We start from the raw sequence: 20656 nt of genomic DNA, 5'->3' as shown, positions 1-20656 counted from the left end.
GGTGACAGAGTGAGACTATATCTCAAAAAATAAAATAAATAAATAAATAAATAAATAAATAGACCGGGCACAGTGGCTCACGCTTATAATCTCAGCACCTTGGGATGCCCAGGCAGGTAGGTCACCTGAGATCAGGAGTTTGAGACCAGCCTGGCCAACCATGGCCAACATGGTGAAACCCTGTCTCTACTAAAAATACAAAAATTAGCTGGGCTCAGTGGCAGGCACTGTAATCCCAGCTACTTGAGAGACTGAGGCAGGGAGAATTGCTTGAACCCAGGAGGCGGAGCCGCAGTTAGCCAAGATTGCACCCCTGCACTCCAGCCTGGGCGACAGAGCAAGACTGTCTCGAAAAAAAAAAGAATAATTGCAATGGATTGAAACTTGTCATATGTGTTTGAATTTATAAGTTCATACAACTACAAACAGAAAAATACCCCAAAAGCCACATACCCAATTTGTGGCAGATTAAAGATGGCCACAGGCCAGGGCATAGAACTCTTGGGCACAGTGGCTCATGCCTGTAATCTCAGCAATTTGGGAAGAGTTTGAGACCAGCCTGGGCAATATACTGAGACCCTGTCTCAAAAAAATCAGCTGGGCGGTGGGGTGCCTAGGTGCAGTGACTCATGCCTGTAATCCCAGCCTTTTGGGAGGTGGAGGCGGACAGATCTCTTGAGCCCAGGAGTTTCACACCAGCCTGTGCAAATGGTGAAACCTCATCTCTACAAACAAATACGAAAATTATCCAGGCATAGTGGTTTGTGCCTGTAGCCCCAGCTACTTGAGAGGCTGAGGTGGGAGGCTTGCTTGAGCCCAGGAGGTCAAGACTACAGTGAGCCTTGATTGTGCTACTGCACTCCAGCCTGGGCAACAGAGTGAGACCCTGTCTCTAAAAGAAATAAAGAAAGAGAGAAAATAAAGATGGCGGCCGGGCACGGTGGCTCACGCCTGTAATCCCAGCACTTTGGGAGGCCGAGACGGGCGGATCACAAGGTCAGGAGATCGAGACCATCCTGGCTAACATGGTGAAACCTCGTCTCTACTAAAAATACAAAAAAATCAGCTGGGCGTGGTGGCGAGTGCCTGTAGTCCCAGCTCTCGGGAGGCTGAGACAGGAGAATGGCGTGAACCCGGGAGGCGGAGCTTGCAGTGAGCCGAGGTCATGCCACTGCACTCCAGCCTGGGCAACAGAGCGAGACTCCGTCTCAAAAAAAAAAAAAAAAAGAAAATAAAGATGGCTACAAAGTTCTTGCCACTACTTCACTCTAAAGTTGAGGTCTTTGTCCTTTCCTTGTGAAAGACTCTTGACCACACTGACCAGTGAAATACTGTAAAAATCATACATGCCTGGGCCCAGGCCAGTTCCTCTGTTGGAAACATGCAGGTGCCCTGAGCTGTCCTGTGAGAAGGTACCATCCTGAAGCCCTCGTGCCACAGCGGCCACAGGTAGGTGTTGTACATGGCAGTGCAGCTGTGCCCGCCTTCCAGCCTCCAGCTAGGCCTGCCAAGGTGTTAGACATGAAGAAAGCCTTCTGGGACTCCCAGCTCATCCCATCGGCTGGCTCTAAACTTCTGAATGACCTCAGTCAGTGCCACAAGGAGGAGCAGAATTGCTCAGCTGAGCCCTGCCCCAATTCTCACCTTCCAAAGTACTGGATTATAGGGCGGCACGGTGGCTTATGCCTGTAATCCTAGCACTGTGGGAAGCCAAGTCAGGCAGATCACCTGAGGTCAGGAGTTTGAGACCAGCCTGGCCAAACTCCTGGCAAAACCCCGTCTCTACTAAAAATATAAAAATTAGCGGGGTGTGGTGGTTCATGTCTGTAATCCCAGCTACTCGGGAGGCTGAGGCAGGAGAATGGCTCGAACCTGTGAGGCAGAGGTTGCAGTGAGCCAAGATCGTGCCACTGCACTCCAGCCTGGGCAACAGAGTAAGACTCTATCTCCAAAAACAAATAAACAAAACAAAACAAAAGTGCTGGATTACAGACATGAGCCACTGCGCCCGGCCAGTTCTTTTATTTTGAAAAACTGATAAATAAAGGGAAAGAATCAAGCACTGATTCTGTGTTTTGTGTATGAACTGTTCTTGAGGCATCTAGATTGTTGAAGGGAAGCTTGTCCCTATAGAAGTATTCCTGCCATTGCCAAGCACGGTGGCTCACGCCTGTAACTGCGGTACTGTGGGAGGCTGAGGCAGGAGGATCAGTTGAATCCAGGAGTTTGAGATCAGCCTGGGCAACATGGCAAAACCCCATCTCTACAAAAAAAATTATAAAAATTTAGCTGGACACGGTGGCCCCTTCCTGTAGTCCCAGCTACTTGGGAGGCTGAGGTAGGAGGATTGCTTGAGCCTGGGAGGCAGAGGTTGCAGTGCGCCGAGATCAAGTCATGACACCCCGGCCTGGGCAACAGAGTGAGACCCTGTCTCAAAAATAAATACATACATACATACATACATACATACATATTGCTTTTTTAGTTCTGATAATTATATAAAATAGGATATCACATAATAGAACATGGAGTCTTGAACCGTTAGAGAATCTTACAGAAATGCTTCGGATGAAATAATACGATGTCTGGGAATTGGTTCAGAACATGCCAGTGCTGAGGGGGGTGGAGGTTCAGACTAAACGAGACTGGCCACGTGCCGTTAACTGGTGAAGTGAGGCAATGGGGGTCCCTTAACGCTTTCTCTCTCCTTCTGAGTGTGATGGAGGTTTTCCATAATAAAAAGTCAAAAAAGATTCCCTTTATTCTAGCCATCCTGGAATCCACAGCAACCCTTCGGGGGCTCCGGGCACCCTCTCTAGGGTGGTGCTGTGGGGTGGGGGTAGGCTGGGGGCACAGGGACCACAGTGCAAGAGGCTGGGGCCACTTGCCATGTTTTGTGACTCTTGCTCTGAGCGGGGGCCAGCCCTTCCTCCATACCCCTTCCCTGCTTCTTGGGGGGTTGGTGAGGACAGGCGTGTGGCAGGGAGACCATGGTTTTCTCAGAGGCTCAGAAGGAATCTAGTTCTCTTTCAACTCTGTCGTCCCCAACTTGCCCCTTCAGCAGACTCTCCAAGAATATCAAGTATTGACTCAGGGCCCTTAAATAACCCCTGTGATTTTATTTTTAAAGGGTCCTTGACCTTCCTGAATTTCGGTACAGATCCTGTTTAAATGAATTTCCTGACTTCAGAGTCTGAAAAGGGTATATCTTTTATTTGTTGACAGTGTTATCATTAATCTGTGTTATCACTAATCAGTAAACATCTATTGAGTGCCTGCTCCGGGCCAGAGAGGGAAACAGCTCAGAATCAGCACAGCTCCCGGCCCTCACACGGCTTGGGTCCCGGCCTGTCCCTGGGCACCCGTTCTGTGCTGCTGTGGGCCGGCGGCCCCTGGCTCAGGTGCCGGGGGATGTGGGAGTAGTGGAGAAGGGTGCTGAGGGTTCAGGGTGTTTGCAGGGACGGGAACAAGGACTTCTGCCACACAGACATCACTGCCAAGCGTCCCTCCTGCTCATCTCTTTCAGGATGAGTGTGCAAACCATCCGAAATGTGTTCAGTGTCGAAGCTGGATATCGGCTCTCAGACGACCAAATAGTCAACCATTTTCCAAACCACTATGAGCTGACCCGGAAGGACCTGATGGTGAAGAACATCAAAAGATACAGGAAGGAGCTGGAGAAAGAAGGGAGTCCTCTGGCGGAAAAAGATGAAAATGGAAAATACCTCTATCTGGGTTTGTGCCTTTTCCACCGGCTCATGTTTTCAGTAAACAGCTGAATTTTTTCTTTGGGGCGCGAGGCGCTGAGGTGGTGACTGTTGGCTTTGATGCATGAGCATGTCCACGCAAGTTGTGGCACCTGTTTCATTTCAGGTGTCTCCAGAATGAGGGAGAAGGAGGGGCCTGAGTTTGGCGTCCTAGTTTCTGTGAGTGCCTTGGGAATTGCCTGGCATGGAGTTTTTTTTTTTGAGACGGAATCTCACTCTGTCATCCAGGCTGGAGTGCAGTGGCGCGATCTCAGCTCACTGCAACCTCCGCCTCCCGGGTTCAAGCAATTCTCCTGCCTCAGCCTGCCAAGTAGTTGGGACTACAGGTGCCCGCTACCATGCCCGGCTAATTTTTTTTTTTCTTTTTGTATTTTTAGTAGAGATGGGATTTCACCATATTGGCCAGGCTGGTCTCAAACTCCTGACCTTGTGATCCACCCGCTTCTGCCTCCCAAAGTGCTGGGATTATAGACGTGAGCCACCGCGCCCAGCCAGCATGGACTTTGTGTAAGCCAGAGGATGCCCTCAGCGCTCGGCCTGGGGAAATACTTCTTGAGGCACAGGCTGCCACGAGGGCTCATGACTGTGTCTGGCTATACCCAGGGAAGACAGTGTGTCCCTGTCCAGTCCGGGATAAAAGCTGGACTGAATAGTTTCAGATTCCTTCACAAACCTGGGCAGAATTCTCTATCTGATCTCCCTGGGCCTCAGTTTCCTCATCTGCTAAATGGGAATTATTACAGAGTTTACAGTAGCTCCCAGGTGGCTGTGGGGATTGAAAAATACAGGTTTGTAAGGTGCTTAGGTAGGCTCTGTAAATGTAACTTGTGAGTGTTGCCCAGGGATTGTGCAGCAGAGGCCCTTGTTCTGTTAGCTGCTGGGTTGCGGTGAGGGGCACTAAGCCCACAGGCCCTGGAAAGGCAGGGGCAAGATCTTTCTGTTCATGGCCACTGTTGGGCTGGCTGCTTACCAGTGCTGGGTGTCTTTGCCTTGCAGACTTTGTTCCGGTCACCTATATGCTGCCTGCTGACTACAACCTGTTTGTAGAGGAGTTCCGGAAGAGCCCGTCTAGCACGTGGATCATGAAGCCTTGTGGCAAGGCCCAGGGAAAGGGCATCTTCCTTATCAACAAGCTCTCACAGATCAAAAAGTGGTCCCGGGACAGCAAGACGTCTTCGTAAGTGTGGGCAGCCACCCACTTTGTGTGCCAGGTCCCAGTTCACCGTTTTATGCTGTTCTGCAGTCTTTGTGGTTTTTTGTTTGTTTTTTTTTTTGACAGAGTCTCGCTCTGTTGCCCAGGCAGGAGTACAGTGGCACAATCTCAGCTCACTGCAACCTCCGCCTTCTGGGTTCAAGCGATTCTCCTGCTTCAGCCTCCCGAGTAGCTGGGATTACAGGCATGCGTCACCACGCCCAACTAATTTTTGTATTTTTTTTAATAGAGATGGGGTTTTGCGGCCGGGCACGGCGGCTCATGCCTGTAATCCCAGCCCTTTGGGAGGCCGAGGTGGGTGGATCGCGAGGTCAGGAGATCAAGACCAGCCTGGCCAAGATGGCAAAACGCCATCTATACTAAAAATACAAAAAAAAAATTAGCCAGGCAAGGTGGCAGTTGCCTGTAATCCCAGCTACTCAGGAGGCTGAGGCAGGAGAATCGCTTGAACCCAGAAGGCGGAGATTGCAGTGAGCTGAGATCGTGCCATGCACTCCAGCCTGGGTGACAGAGTGAGACTCTGTCTAAAAAAAAAAAAAGAGAGAGAGAGGTGGGGTTTTGCCCTGTTAGCCAGGCTGGTCTCAAACTCCTGACCTCAGGGTGATCCACCCACCTCGGCCTCCCAAAGTGCTGGGATTACAGGCGTGAGCCACTGTTCCTGACCTGTTCTGTGGTCTTTGGCCACGAGCCACACAGCCCATGCTTGCTTTTGCAGGTGTGCATCATCTGTCACATGGCGTCACAGTGGGGCTCTGTGGCTGTCTTCGTGTGATTAGTCGCAGACTCTGCCCAAGGCAGGCCATGACGAAGGGTGTAGGTCATGGGCCAGGGCCTGCAGCCACTTTTCGATTACAGGCTGGTGTGAGAACCGCTCAGTCATGGTGGTTCTGAGGCAGCAAGGCACCTGCCAAAGTCCTGGGACTCGCGGCCCTAGGGTCCTGGGATTGAAGCCCAGTCTCACACGAAGTGGCTGAGCATATTTTGTTCTTCAGACTCTCCATGTCTTACATTCTGCATCTGAGTAAACCAGGGACACCAGCAGCACCACCGCCATGGGGTTGTGGTGGGGATGGAACTAGTTAACACACGTGAAGTATGAAGCATCTGGGAGGAGCCGGGCACAGCCGAGCAAGTGGTGGGGCAGTGGCCTCGTGGCAAGCCCGGGGGCCTGGGTCTGCTGGCTCCTCTGTCTTTGTTTTTTGTCAGCTGCTCAGAAGTGCCCGGGGCCCACTGGGGCAAAACTTCCATCTGATCCTTTTCCAGTGGGGAGATGACTCACTTCTCAGGAGTTCCCAGGGTGACAGGAGACACCTTCTCATTTTACAGCATGTTTACTTTTTTTTTTCTTTTGAGATGGAGTCTCACTCTTGTTGCCCAGGCTGGAGTACAGTGGTACAATCTCAGCCCACTGCAACCTCACGCCTCCCAGGTTCAAGTGATCTGCTACCTCAGCCTCCCAAGTAGCTGGGATCACAGGCGCCCACCACCATGCCTGGCTAATTTTTTTATTTTTAGTAGAGATGGGGTTTTACCATGTTGGCCGGGCTGGTCTCTAACTCCTGATCTCAGGTGATCCACCCACCTAGGCCTCCCAAAGTGCTAGGATTACAGGGGGTGAGCCACTGTCTGCGGCCTAAAAAAAAATTTTTTTTGTTTTAAGATGGGATCATGGCTCACTGCAACCTCAACCTCCTGGGCCCAAGTGATCCTCCCACCTCAGCCTCCTGAGTAGCTGAGACTATAGGTACACACCACCACATCTGGCTAACTTTTCTTTTTTGTAGAGGCAGGATTTCACCATGTTGCCCAAGTTGATCTCAAATCCCTGGGCTCAAGTGATCTGCCTGCCTCAGCCTCCCAAAGTGCTGGGACTACAGGTGTCAGCCACCATGCCTGGCCATGCTTAAATCTAATTACACTTTGCCAGCCCCCGGATGGCCAGGCCCAAGGAGCATTTCCCTGAGTGGACTCCTGGGGACTGTCCTGCAGCTGCTTGCACTGTCCCCTGGGGCAGGGGGTGTGTCCTCCATGGATACACCCCACCCCTATTTCCTTCCTGATGACGCAGCCCCTCACAGTGAGAGGCCGGGAGCATGTTGCCAGCTGACTAAATATACCTTTGGTCTTTACCATCCATTTTTTTTCTAGTAGCTTGATTTTTTTTTTGTTTTGATTTTTTTTTTTTTTTTGAGACAGTGTCTCGCTCTGTCGCCCAGGCTGGACTGCAGTGGCACGATCTCAGCTCACTGCAACCTCCACGTCCCAAGTTCAAGCGATTCTCCTGCCTCAGCCTCCTGAGTAGCTGGGACTACAGGCACCCACCACCACGCCCGGCTAATTTTTGTATTTTTAGTAGAGACAGGGTTTCACCATGTTGGTTAGGCTGGTCTGGGATTACAGGCGTGAGCCACCGCGCCCAGCCTCCAGTAGCTTGATTTTTTTTAGAGCAGCTTTAGGTTTACTGCACAATTGAAGAAGATACAGAGATTTTTTTTCCTATACCCCTTCCCCCACACATGCACGGCCTCCCCCCTTATCAGCATCCCTCACCAGAATGGAACATTTGTTAAAATTGGCAAACTGATTAGCTTGGGTGTTGTGGCGCATGCCTGTAGTCTCAGCTACTCTCCAGGCTGAGGTGAGACTATCACTTGAGCCCAGGAGACTGCAGTGAGCTGAGATCACACCACTGCACTCCAGCCTGGGCAACACAGCAGGACCATCTCAAAAAAAAAAAAAATTTGGCCATGTGTAGTGGCACAAGCCTGTAATCCCAGCACTTTGGGAGGCCAAGGTGGGCAGATCACTTGAGGTCTGGAGTTTGAGACTAGCCTGGCCGACATGGCAAAACCCTGTCTCTACTAAAAATACAAAAATTAGCCGGGCATGGTGGCTGGCGTCTGTAATCTCAGCTACTCGGGAGGCTGAGGCAGGAGAATCATTTTAACCCAGGAGGTGGAGGTTGCAGTGAGCCGAGATCACGCCAATGCACTTCAGCCTGGGCGACAGAGGAAGACTCTGTCTCAAAAATATATATATATATATAAATAAAAATTGGCAGACTGACACCAACTCATCATCACTCAAAGGCCATAGTTCACATTAGGGTTTATTCTTAGTGTTGTCCATTTTGGGAGCTTAGACAAATGTATAGTGACATGGATCTACCAGTATTTTATTTATTTATTTTTTGAGATGGAATCTCGCTCTGTTGCCCAGACTGGAGTGCAGTGGCAGGATCTTGGTTCACTGCAAACTCTGCCTCCCGGGTTCAAGCGATTCTCCTGCCTCAGCCTCTCGAGTAGCTGGAATTACAGGCGCCTGCCCCCACTCCTGGCTATTTTTGTATTTTTAGTAGAGACAGGGTTTCACCATGTTGGCCAGGCTGGTCTCAAACTACTGACCTCAGGTGATCCACCTGCCTCGGCCTCCCAAAGTGCTGGGATTACAGGCGTGAGCCACCAAGCTTGGCCGGATCCACCATCATAGTAACATACAGAGTAGTTTCACTGCCCTCAAAATCCTCTGTGCTCTGCCTGTTTATCCCTAGTCTGTGGCAACCACAGATCTTTTCACTGTCTTTATTTATTTATTTACTTATTTATTTATTTGAGATGGAGTCTTGCTCTGTCGCCCGGGCTGGAGTGCAGTGGTGCAATCTCAGCTCACTGCAACCTCCACCTCGTGGGTTCAAGTGATTCTCCTGCCTCAGCCTCCTGAGTATCTGGGACTACAGGCACACACCACCACACTGGGCTAATTTTTTTTCTTTTTAGCAGAGACGGGGTTTCACCATGTTGACCAGGCTCGTCTTGAACTCCCAACCTGAAGTGATCCACCTGCCTCGGCCTCCCAAAGTGCTGGGATTACAGGCTTGAGCCACCGCGCCCGGCCAAAACTCTTTAATTTTTTAATTTTAATGAAGTCCAGCTTATGAGTTATTCCTTTCATGGCTTGTGTCTTCGGTATTGCATCTTTTACCATCTAATTTTTACTTTCTCTGCCATGTTTAGGTTTGTGTCTCAATCTAATAAGGAAGCCTACGTGATCTCTCTCTATATTAACAACCCATTACTAATTGGCGGGAGGAAGTTCGACCTGCGCTTGTACGTTTTGGTGTCCACGTACCGTCCACTGCGCTGTTACATGTAAGCATCCCTAAGGTTTTGGTTCCCTCTTGATTGTGTTTTCACCCAAAACATCTTTCTTCTTAGCACCATTGTGAGGTTTTGTAAAACAGTGCATGTGCAGTGCCTGGCACGGGGCAGGGATTGAGGGAAGTAAGAGCAGTCAGTCCCGATGCTGATGTGAGTCGTGTAAATCACACACACAAAAGCAGCTCTTTTTAGAGAATGGTGTCTTTTCTTTGTGCTTCTCCTCAGAGTTTGAATTAATCTGCATTCCCTCCTAGGTACAAGCTTGGGTTTTGCCGGTTCTGCACAGTGAAATACACCCCGAGTACCAGTGAGCTGGACAACATGTTCGTTCATCTCACCAACGTCGCCATCCAGAAGCACGGGGTGAGTGTGTCTTTCATTTGTGCTTACAGAAATGGACTGACTTTCAGGCCAGGTGCGGTGGCTCACGCCTGTAATCCCAGCACTTTGGGAGGCTGAGGTGGGTGGATCACCTGAGGTCAGGAGTTCAAGACCAGCCTGACCAACATGATGAACCCCTGTCTCTACTAAAAAAAAAAAAAAATACAGAAATTACCATGGTGGCTGGCGCCTGTAATTCTAGCTACTCGGGAGGCTGAGGCAGGAGAATTGCTTGAACCGGAAGGCAGAGGTTGCAGTGAGCTGAGATTGCACCATTGCACTCCAGCCTGGACAACTGAGCGAGACTCTGTCTCAAAAAAAAAAAAGACCGATTTTGTCGGTTTCTTTCTTCTATTTTTGCAAGAACAGGGTGGGTATAGGAGTGATACTCAAAGAGTATCCTGGTCTAAGGTCTGGCACTGATGGGACTGGGAGGCTCTAGGCATCAGGCAGGCTGGCCTGGGGCACATCAGCTGAATGCCGGGGCTGGGTGGGAGCACCTGGAGAAAGAAGGCAGCAGGCTCAAGCCCTGCCTTTCTAGTTCTGTGGCCTCGGGAAGTCAGTGTAACTCTCAGAGCCTCAGTTTCTCCATTTATAAAAGGAGATCATAGTATTACCTGGCGGGACTGTGGGAGGATGTCATGAGGTGACTTCTGCTTAGACCGTCCCTGAGGTACCCTGCCTCAACTTACAATTTTTCAAGCTTCCAGTGGTGTGAAAAAGACATGCATTCAGTAGGAACCGTACTTCAAGTACACATGCAACCATTCGGTTTTTTACTTTGAGTAGAGTAGTCAATAAATTATGTGAGGTATTTCACACTTTATTATAAAACAGGCTTTGCCTTAGATGATTTTACCCAACTGCAGGCTATTGTAAGTGTTCTGAGCATGTCTTAGATAGGCAAGGCTATGATATTCAGTAGGTTAGGTATATAAAATGCACTTTTTTTTTTCTTTTTGAGGCAGAGTCTCGCTCTGTTGCCCCAGCTAGAGTGCAGTGGCATGATCTCAGCTCACCACAACCTCTGTCTCCCAGGTTCAAGTGATTCTCCTGCCTCAGCCTCCTGAGGAGCTGAGCCTACAGGCATGTGCCACCATGCCTGGCTAATTTTTGTATTTTAGTAGAGACGGGGTTTCACCATGTTGGCCAGGCTGGTCTCGAACTCTTTATCTCAAGTGATCCGCCCACCTCAACCTCCCAAAGTGCTGGGATTACAGGTATGCGCCACTGCGTCTGGCGTTAAATAATGCAGTTTCTTTTTTTTTCTTTTTTCTTTTCCTTTCTTTTTTTTTTTTTTTTAAGAGATGGAGTCTCGCTCTGTTGCCAGGCTAGAGTGCAGTGCCGTGATCTCAGCTCACTGCAACCTCCGCCTCCCAGGTTCAAGCAATTCTCCTGCCTCAGCCTCCCGAGTAGCTGGGATTACAGGTGTGCGCCATCATGCCCAGCTGATTTTTGTATTTTTAGTAGAGATGGGATTTCCCCGTGTTGGCCAGAATGGCCTTGATCTCTTGACCTCGTGATCCACCCGCCTCGGCCTCCCAAAGTCCTGGGATTAGAGGCGTGAGCCACTGCGCCCGGCCAAATCCACTTTCAACTTACAGTATTTTCAACTTGCTATGGGTTTATCTGGACGTAGCCCCATCGGAGGGGCATCTGTACCCATTGAGTACCTATGTGAGTTGGTCCCCTTCTGAGTGCCCAGGGCACAGTGTTAGGCAAAGCTTACTTTAGTACCTACTCTCACGGATCCCAGAGCTTCCAGGGGAGATAGTCATCAAATAATCACCCTGATGAACATGAAATTACAAACTGAGCTGCTTGCTCTGAAAGTGAGGAACACACATCTAGAAGAGCATGGAACAAAAGAAGCCCCTCATCCAGTGGTTGGAGAAGGCTTCCCTGCAAAGTGGTGCTGGAGCCGAGATCTGAAGCATGAGTAGGGATAATCCAGAGCGGGTAGGGAAGGTTCCATAGTGGTAGGTACAGCGTGTGCCGAGGCCCTGTTGCCAGAGGGAGCATTACAGGGGCCGAAAGGATGCCCTGGCTTGAGGGCAGTGGATGGGGAGGGACTGGAGAGGCCAGCAAGGGCAGACACACAGGACTTTGTGGGCCCAGTTCAGGTTTGGGGCTCTAATTTCACCCCAACACAAACCAAGGTCTCGTTTCTTTATGAAAGACTCCGTCTTTGATTTGAATCCTCTTTGGATGGAAGCCTTGAATGCTCTGGTCTTTTTTCTAATTTGAGGAGAAAGAGAGAGTATTGGTATGAAATATGCATTTCTGAAGAACCTGCTGAAGAGTTTGGTCAGACGAGGCTGGACTCGGTCCTCCGCCCATCACTTACCTCTGTGTGACTTGGGCAGCTCACCAGCCCTCCGGGCCCCACAGCTGCCAACAGGAGCCAGGGGTTCACCTTGCTGGTCTTGGGATGACGATGGCCACCGCTTACCAGGGCCAAGTGGCTTCCACATGTGGCTGGCCTAACTCGCTTCCCCTTCAGGTCTTCCTCAGAGCAAACCAAGCAAGCGTCAGTTTTACAAATTTTATTTTTTATTTATGTATTTATGATTATTAGTTTTTTTAGACAGAGTCTTGCTCTGTCACCCAGGCTGGAGTACAGTGGCGGGATCTCGGCTTACTGCAACCTCCTCCTTCCAGATTCAAGCGATTCTTCTGCCTCAGCCCCCCGAGTAACTGGGGTTACAGGTGCACGCCACCACACCTGGCTGGGGTTTTTAGTAGAGATGAGGTTTCACCATGTTGGCCATGCTGGTCTCAAACTCCTGACCTCAGGTGATCCTCTCACCTTGGCTTCCCAAAGTGCTGGGATTACAGGCGTGAGCCACCTTGCCTGGACTTTCTTTTAAAATATGGTTAATTCTCCTTTTATCTGCTTTGAGTCAGTGGTGTTGGCTCAAGCAGTTAGTAGGCTGGTTTTGTTTTAGTTCGTGGTTCTCACTTTTATACTTAGAAAATGAAATTGCAGTCTCCTAACAGTGTAATACATGTGGGTATTTTCTAGCTCTTTGCCTTCAAAGGCAAGCATTGTGTGGAGAATTTAATTTTCAGGGGTGGCAAAACAGGAAGAGCTCAGAACTGGCATCAGAACATTTGGGCTGGGGGCCCGGCCCCATCCCAGCCCAGCAGGAAAGCTTGGCCAAGTAACAGCTTCTCTGAGCCCAGCCTCCCCTGTGAAATGGGATGATAATGGCGTCTTCTCAAGGTTGTTAGAGGGTTATGGGTGTGGTGCTTTTAAACTGCAGTGTGCAGCCCAGGCATGTCTTAGGTTGGCTTCCCCAGGAAAGACTCTGAGGTAGAAGTCAGCAAGCTGATGTTGCTGCAGTGGAGGCCTCTGCCCACCCTGGGGCGCTGTGGAGCAGGGGTGGCGCTGCAGAGCTGTCCTGGAGGGAGCAGGGGCTGACACCTGCCATCGGCCAGACATGGTATGCTGCTGCCTTGGGGAGGGCTTTCGCCCTGGATTAGGCAGCTCCCTCAAGCCAAGGGCACTCCCAGTGAGGGTGGGTCTCAGCTAGAAGAATGAGTGCCTTGGTCTTGAAGGGTATCCCGGCAGCACTCCACAGCCTGTGCTGTGAGGCATAAATGATTAAGCCTGAGAGTATTAGGGAGATGAGCATTTTAAAATACCCACGGAAGTCCAAGTGCGGTGGCTCACAGTGCAGTAAGCCGAGATCGTGCCATTGCACTCCAGCCTGGGCGACAAAGTGGGACTGTGTCTCAAAAAACAAAAATAAAAACAAAAAACCCCACATAATAGGAGGCCCAGGTGGCCAGGCACAGTGGCTCATGCCTGTAATCCCAACACTTTGGGAGACCAAGGCAGGAAGATCACTTGAGGCCAGGAGTTCAAGACCAGTCTGGGCAACATAGTGAGACCTCTTCTCTACAAAAAATTTAAAAATTAGCCAGGCATAGTGGCACATGCCTGTAGTCCCAGTTACTTGGGAGGCTGAGGTGGGAGGATCGCTTGAGCTCAAGAGGTCAAGGCTGCAGTGCACCAAAATCATGCCACTGCACTCCAGCTTGGGGGACAGAGTGAGACCCTGTCTTAAAATGGAAAATAGCCGGCCCAGATCTCCCTGGGGCAGGGGTCCGGACGTTTGCCTTGTTGCTGGATGCCCACACCCAGGGGGCACTCCAGAAATGCTTGGGGGATGCAACGGTTCCACTGGGTTCCTCTGGGCTGCATAGCCTAAGGGATGCCTGCCCGCTTTCCCGTCACCAGGAGGACTACAACCATATCCATGGGGGCAAGTGGACAGTGAGTAACCTGCGGCTCTACCTGGAGAGCACCCGCGGCAAGGAGGTGACCAGCAAGCTGTTCGACGAGATCCACTGGATCATCGTGCAGTCCCTGAAGGCCGTGGCGGTGAGTTTGGTGCAGGCGGGGGAGCCCAGGGCCCGTTTGGGAGTGGAGGGCTTGCTGTCTTTCTGTTAAAAATATCTGTTTTCAGCCGTGCGCGGTGGCTCACACCTGTAATCCCAGCACTTTGGGAGGCTGAGGTGGGCAGATCACCTGAGGTCAGAAGTTTGAGACTAGCCTGGCCCACATACGTGGTGAAACCCTGTTTCTACTAAAAATACAAAAAGTAGCTGGGCATGGTGGCATGCACGTGTAATCCCAGCTACTTGGGAGGCTGAGGCAGGAGAATCGCTTGAACCCGGGAGGCAGAGGTTGCAGTGAGCGGAGATCACACCACTGCACTCCAGCCAGGGTGACAGAGTGAGACTCTGTCTCAAAAAACAAAAAACAGGCCGGGCGCGTTGGCTCATGCCTGTAATCCCAGCACTCTGGGAGGCCAAGGCGGGTGGATCACCTGAGGTCAGAAGTTCAAGACCAGCCTGGACATGGTGAAACCCCGTCTCTACCAAAAATACAAAAAATTAGCTGGGCGTAGTGGTGCACACCTGTAATCCCAGCTACTTGGGAGGCTGAGGCAGGAGAATTGCTAGAACCCGGGAGGCGGAGGTTGCAGTGAGCTGAGATCGCACCATTGTGCTCCAGCCTGGGCAACAAGAGTGAAACTCCGTCTCAAAAAAAAAAAAAAGAGCCTGTTTTCATGTTCTTGCCACCTGCATGTCTGCCAGAGGCTGCAGTGTTTTCAGGAAGGGAAAGGGGCTACCTTCCAGTGCAGTGCTGCTTGCGGGGTGAGCCAGGCTAGCCTCTCAGGTGTAGCCACAGGCCCTGGCCCCTTCACTCCTCTTATACCCACTAAGTCAATAATAACTATTTTGGCATAAACTGATATATTGGAGATGGACTTCCAGCAGCCTCTTGTTTGTAGATGTCCTGACTTTAGTATTTCATAGATATTTCGGGCTGGAAATGGCATGCCTCTTCTTTTTTTATCTTCACATTTTATGTTTGTTTGCTGGTTTTCAGTTGGCATTCGTGTTTTGTTTCACAGTGTTAAAGCTGGTGCACATCTATTTTTAAGGGAAAGGAGAGAAGGGAACATCTGAGCACCAGCAAGCTGGCTACTGTTAATATTTCCGGGGCCAGGCGCTGTGGCTCACGCCTGTAATCCCAGCACTTTGGGAGGCCGAGGTGGGTGGATCATGAGGTCAGGAGACCGAGACCATCCTGGCTAACATGGTGAAACCCTGTCCCTACTAAAACTACAAAAAAATTAGCCAGGCGTGGTGGCAGGCACCTGTAGTCCCAGCTACTCTGGAGGCTGAGGTAGGAGAATGGTGTGAACCTGGGAGGCGGAGCTTGCAGTAAGCCGAGATCGCACCACTGCACTCCAGCCTGGCGACAGATTGAGACTCCATCTCAAAAAAAATAAAAATAAATATTTCCAGTGCTCCCCAGAAGGTGTCTTGGGGGTGTTTTTTACCCCTATATGACTCCTGGGACAACGGAGGCCCAGGCCCCAGAGCTGGGAAGTAGAACAGGTTTCTGGCCCAAAGCCCGTGAAATCTTCCCATCTCACCTATGAGGGAGGGGCAGGAAAGCAGCCCACCCACCCTCCCCAGCCCACTCCAGGAGCCCACCCACCCTCCCCAGCCCACTCCAGGAGCCCACCCACCCTCCCCAGCCCACTCCAGGAGCCCACCCACCCTCCCCAGCCCACTCCAGGAGCCCACCCACCCTCCCCAGCCCACTCCAGGAGCCCACCCACCCTCCCCAGCCCACTCCAGGAGCCCACCCACCCTCCCCAGCCCACTCCAGGAGCCCACCCACCCTCCCCAGCCCACTCCAGGAGCCCACCCACCCTCCCCAGCCCACTCCAGGAGCCCACCCACCCTCCCCAGCCCACTCCAGGAGCCCACCCACCCTCCCCAGCCCACTCCAGGAGCCCACCCACCCTCCCCAGCCCACTCCAGGAGCCCACCTACCCTCCCCAGCCCACTCCAGGAGCCCAGTTTCACCTGTCAGTTTCGTGGTCTTTTGTTTTTTTCTCTGAGGGCAAGTATGGTCTGTCCTTCTACCTTTTGAGGTGGCCCCTGAGAGACCCACCCACTCAGATGTGGGCCCAGAGAGTGGATGCCACATCACCATGGAGCGTGTGTGTGGTGGGATACTTCCCATTCTTTTAACAAAGGTGCTTTACAAAACTCCCAAAGCTCAAAGAATCACCACCACGTCAAAGAGCAAAAGTAACCATGGCCAGACTGTGATATGTGTCCCCCACACTGGCGTCAAGAGGCTGTGAGAAAGAGCTTCGCTCCACAGTCAGAAATGTATGAAATTGGCCGGGCACAGTGGCTTACGCCTGTAATCCCAGCACTTTGAGAGGCCGAGGTGGAGGATCACTTAAGCCCAAAAGTTTGGGACTTGAGGTTAACAAAGCAAGACCCTGCTTGCTTTTTTTTTTTTTTTTTTAATTTGAGACGGAGTCTCATTCTGTTGACCAGGCTGGAGTACAGTGGCACAATCTCGGCCCACTGCAGCCTCCGATCCCTGGTTCAAACAATTCTCCTGCCTCAGCCTCCCGAGTAGCTGGGATTACAGACTTGCGCCACAACGCCCAACTAATTTTTGTATTTTTGGTACAGACAGAGTTTCACCATGTTGGCCAGGCTGGTCTGGATCTCCTAACCTTGTGATCCACCCACCTCGGCCTCCCAAGGTGCTGGGATTACAGATGTGAGCCACCGCGCCTGGCCAAGACCTTGCTTCTAAAAATAAAAAAATAAATTAGCTGGGTGTGGTGGCATGTGCTTGTGATCCCAGCTAGGCAGGAGGGTGAGGTGGGAGGATCGCTTGAGTCCGGGAGTTTGAGGATACAGTGAGCCATGATCACACCAATGCACTCCAGTCTGGGTGACAACGAGGCCCTGTCTCTTTAATGTTTTTGTTTTGTTTTGTTTTTGAGATGGAGTCTCGCTCTGTCACCCAAGCTGGAGTGCAGTGGTGCGATCTTGGCTCCCAGCAACCTCCACCTCCCAGGTTCAAGAGATTCTCTTGCTTCAGCCTCCCAAGTAGCTGGGACTACAGGTGCACGTCACCATACCTGGCTAATTTTTGTATTTTTAAGTAAGACAGGGTTTCGCCATGTTGCCCAGGCTAGTCTCAAACTCCTCGCCTGAGGTGATCCACCCACCTGGACCTCCCAAAGTGCTGGGATTACAGGCATGAGCTACTACACCCGGCTAGTCCTGTCTCTTTAAAAAAAAAAAAAGGACGAAGAAGAAGAAAGATAGAAGGAAATGTGTGAAACTGCTGTTCTGGAGAAAGTGTGATGGCATCAAGGTTGATGTGTGAACATATTTTTTTTTTTTTCAATTTTTTTTTGAGACGAGTCTCGCTGTGTCGCCAGGCTGGAGTGCAGTGATGCGATCTCGGCTCACTGCAACCTCCGCCTCCCAGGTTCAAACAATTCTCTTGCCTCAGCCTCCTGAGTAGCTGGGACTACAAGTGCGCACCACCACGCCCAGCTAATTTTTGTATTTTTAGTAGAGACAGGGTTTCACCATGTTGGCCAGGCTGGTCTCGATCTCTTGACCTCATGATCCGCCTGCCTCGGACTCCCAAAGTGCTGGGATTACTGGCAGGAACCACTGTGCCCGGCTGTATGAACATATTTATATAAAACATTCTCTGTGGAGGCCAGGTGTGGTGGCTCACACCTGTAATTCTAGCTCTTAGGGAGGCAGAGGCAGGAGGATAGCTTGAACCCAGGAGTTCGAGACCTGCCTGGGCAATATAGCGAGACCTCCTTCTCCACAAAAAGGGGGAAAAAAAAAGACAAAAAAAAGAAACATACTCTGTGGAAAATTAAGGCCTTGACTTCTACTTTTACCTTTGAACATATCCACTTACATTGAGCCTCTTTGAAGTGAAAGGCTTCAGTGAAAAACAACCATGAAAATTAAGAGGCTGGGCATGGTGGCTCATGCTTGTAATCTCAGCCCTTTGGGAGACTGAGACAGGAGGATTGCTTGAGGCCAGGAGTTCAAGACCAACCTGGACCACATAGCAAGATGCTGTCTCTACAAAAAAAAAAAAATTTTTTTTAATTAGCCGAATGTGTTGGTGCACACCTGTTGTCCCAGCCCTTTGGGAGGTTGAGGTGGGCAGATTGCTTGAGCCCAGGAATTTGAGACCAGCCTGGGCAACTTGCGAGACCCTGTCTCTACAAGAAACACAAAAATTAGCCAGGCATGGTGCTGCATGCCTATAGTCCCAGCTACTGGGCAGGCTGACCTGGGAAGATCACTTGAGCCTGGAAGATTGAGGCTACAGGGAGCCGTGATCACACCACTACACTCTAGCCTGGGTGACAGAGTGAGACCTTGTCTCAAAAAAAAAAAGAAAGAAAGAAAGAAAAAGAAAAAAGAAAGAAAACTATAGACAGACGTGGCCAGGCACAGTGCTGTAATCCCAGCACTTTGAGAGGCTGAGGTGGGCGGATCACATGAGGCCAGGAGTTCAAGACCAGCCTGGATAACATGATGAAACCCCATCTCTACTAAAAATACAAAAATTAGCCAGGCGTGATGGCACACACCCATAATCCCAGCTACTCGGGAGGCTGATGGAGGAGAATCGCTTGAACTTGGGAGGTAGAGGTTGCAGTGAGCGGAGACCACACCACTGCACCCCAGCCTGGGTGACAGAGTAAGAGTCTGTCTCAAAAAACAAAAAGAAGGGGCTGGGCGCGGTGGCTCACACCTGTAATCCCAGCACTTTGGGAGGCCTAGGCAGGCAGATCACAAGCTCAGAAGATCAAGACCATCCTGGCTAACATGGTGAAACCCCGTCTCTACTAAAAATACAAAAAATTAGCCGGGCATGGTGGCGGGCACCTGTAGTCCCAGCTACTCAGGAGGCTGAGGCAGGAAAATGGCGTGAACCCGGGAGGCGGAGCTTGCAGTGAGCCGAGATTGCGCCACTGCACTCCAGCCTGGGCCACAGAGCAAGACTCCGTCTCAAAAAAAAAAAAAAAAAAAAAAAGGCCAGATGTGGTGACTCATGCTTGTAATCCCAGTACTTTGGGAGGGCAAGATGGGTGGATCACCTGAGGTTAAGAGTTCGAGACCAGCCTGGCCAACATGGTGAAATCCTATTGCTACTAAAAATACAAAATTAGCTGGGTGTTGTGGTGCACACCTGTGATCCCAGCTATTTGGGAGGCTGAAGCAAGAGAATCGCTTGAACCTGGGAGGCAGAATTTGAGTGAGCCGAGACGGTGCCATTGCACTCCAGCCTGGGCAACAAGAGCAAAACTCCATCTCAAAAAAAAAAAAAAAGAAAGAGATGATGTCGGTGGGCACCTTGACTTTCTGCACTTTGAGTGAAGCTCTTCCTGCTTTCAGAGTGGTGCGTGAGCATGGTGTGTGGTTCGTTCTGTGTCTTTGGCTCACAGTGAGGATTTGACAGAAAAAACCCGGGACCTAGTTCATTGCTGGAGATACAGCTTAGGGGCCGAGTGCCCCATCTCTTGTCCCACTGAAGCTCCTTATACCTTGGTGGCTTGGGTTGCAGCTTGGGTGGCAGGTAACGAGTGTGGAGTTCAGATCTGATTCCATGCCAGGCCCCACCATGTCCCGACAGGGGACTTTGCTCAAGAGCCCACTCTTGCTGGGCCTCAGATGCCTCATCTGTGAAACTGGGACCCTGACACCAGTGTCACGGCGTATACGTGAACAGTGCTCTGCAGAGACTGACTTCATGATTGAGAAGAGTTAAATTCCGCTCATCTGTTAACACGTGATTGTGTGGATTCTAATGCCGGATTAACCAGCCCTTTGCTCTCTCTCCCTCCCCAGCCCATTTTGGTAGAGCTTTGAGAAAAAGTTAGCTGTTTAATCAAGGAAACCTGTATTCCTTCAGCCTGGCCCTCTGGCAGGTGCCTCTGAATGACTCCTTCTGGGCCTCAGTTTCCTGAACTGAAAAGCGGTTATGATAGATTTCTAAGGCTCTGCGAGGCTTTGGGAGCAGGAATTTATTATTCAGTTTTTATTCACTTAGCATATATTTCATCACCTGGTTTTTACCAGGCATGTTGTCCTCAGAGTGAGGCAGACAAGGAAACAGGCACATGGGAGGGGCCTGGTGCAGGACGGGAGGTGGCTCTGAGACCCCCCGAGGAACCCAAACCTGCAGCATGAGACTGGACAGAGATGCTGAGAGCTACGCGATGCCGTCAGCCTGCTCAGGGCTGGAGGCAGAGCGGGGTTTGGAGAATGACAGTCAGGCTGATGACTTCCTGTCTTACAGACATTTTCTGGGACAGTCATCTGAGCACTGGCCTGGATGAGGATACCAGGCTTTTAGTTTAAATGTAATTCCACTAAATTACATGAAGAGGCAGCCAACCAGAGCCTCCCTTTCCCTCAGTGAGTGAGGAGGGTGGTCCGGGCTCTCTCCTTCCCAGAGTTTCTAGCTTCAAGTGTTTTGTTGAAGCGGAGTCCGATGCCCTCTATCGTGTGACAAGACCTCCCTACCCCGTCTCTATGCTTCACTGACTATAGGGTGCACAAGTCTCTGAGGAGCCTGTAAAACTGTGGTGCGTCTCCAGAGGTTGAATCCAGGCAGGCTGGGGAGGGCCCAGGAATCTGCATCATAAGCAGCTGGCTTTGGGGGGCTTTTTTGTGTTTTTTTTTTTTTTTTTGAGACGGAGTTTCGCTCTTGTTGCCCAGGCTGGAGTGCGGTGGCGCAGTCTTGG

General features: G+C 50.8%; 1 protein-coding gene across 17 annotated transcripts in view; it reads left to right on the top strand.

Annotated features, from left to right (window-relative positions):
- TTLL1 (TTL family tubulin polyglutamylase complex subunit L1) overlaps nucleotides 1-20656 on the top strand; it is a 64327-nt gene that overhangs the window by 16284 nt on the left and 27387 nt on the right. For all 17 annotated transcript variants that reach the window (XM_054543574.2, XM_024240081.3, XM_024240088.3 and 14 more), the window contains 5 exons: nucleotides 3527-3735; nucleotides 4764-4944; nucleotides 8994-9128; nucleotides 9392-9500; nucleotides 13765-13908. In XM_054543574.2, the coding sequence (XP_054399549.2) occupies nucleotides 3527-3735; nucleotides 4764-4944; nucleotides 8994-9128; nucleotides 9392-9500; nucleotides 13765-13908 (778 nt within the window). The remainder of the gene's footprint in view (nucleotides 1-3526; nucleotides 3736-4763; nucleotides 4945-8993; nucleotides 9129-9391; nucleotides 9501-13764; nucleotides 13909-20656) is intronic.

Source organism: Pongo abelii, chromosome 23 (genome assembly GCF_028885655.2).
Source record: "Pongo abelii isolate AG06213 chromosome 23, NHGRI_mPonAbe1-v2.0_pri, whole genome shotgun sequence".
Classification (NCBI taxonomy): domain Eukaryota; kingdom Metazoa; phylum Chordata; class Mammalia; order Primates; family Hominidae; genus Pongo; species Pongo abelii.
The sequence above is the reverse complement of the archived record's forward strand: the minus strand, read 5'-3'. Positions and strand labels throughout refer to the sequence as shown.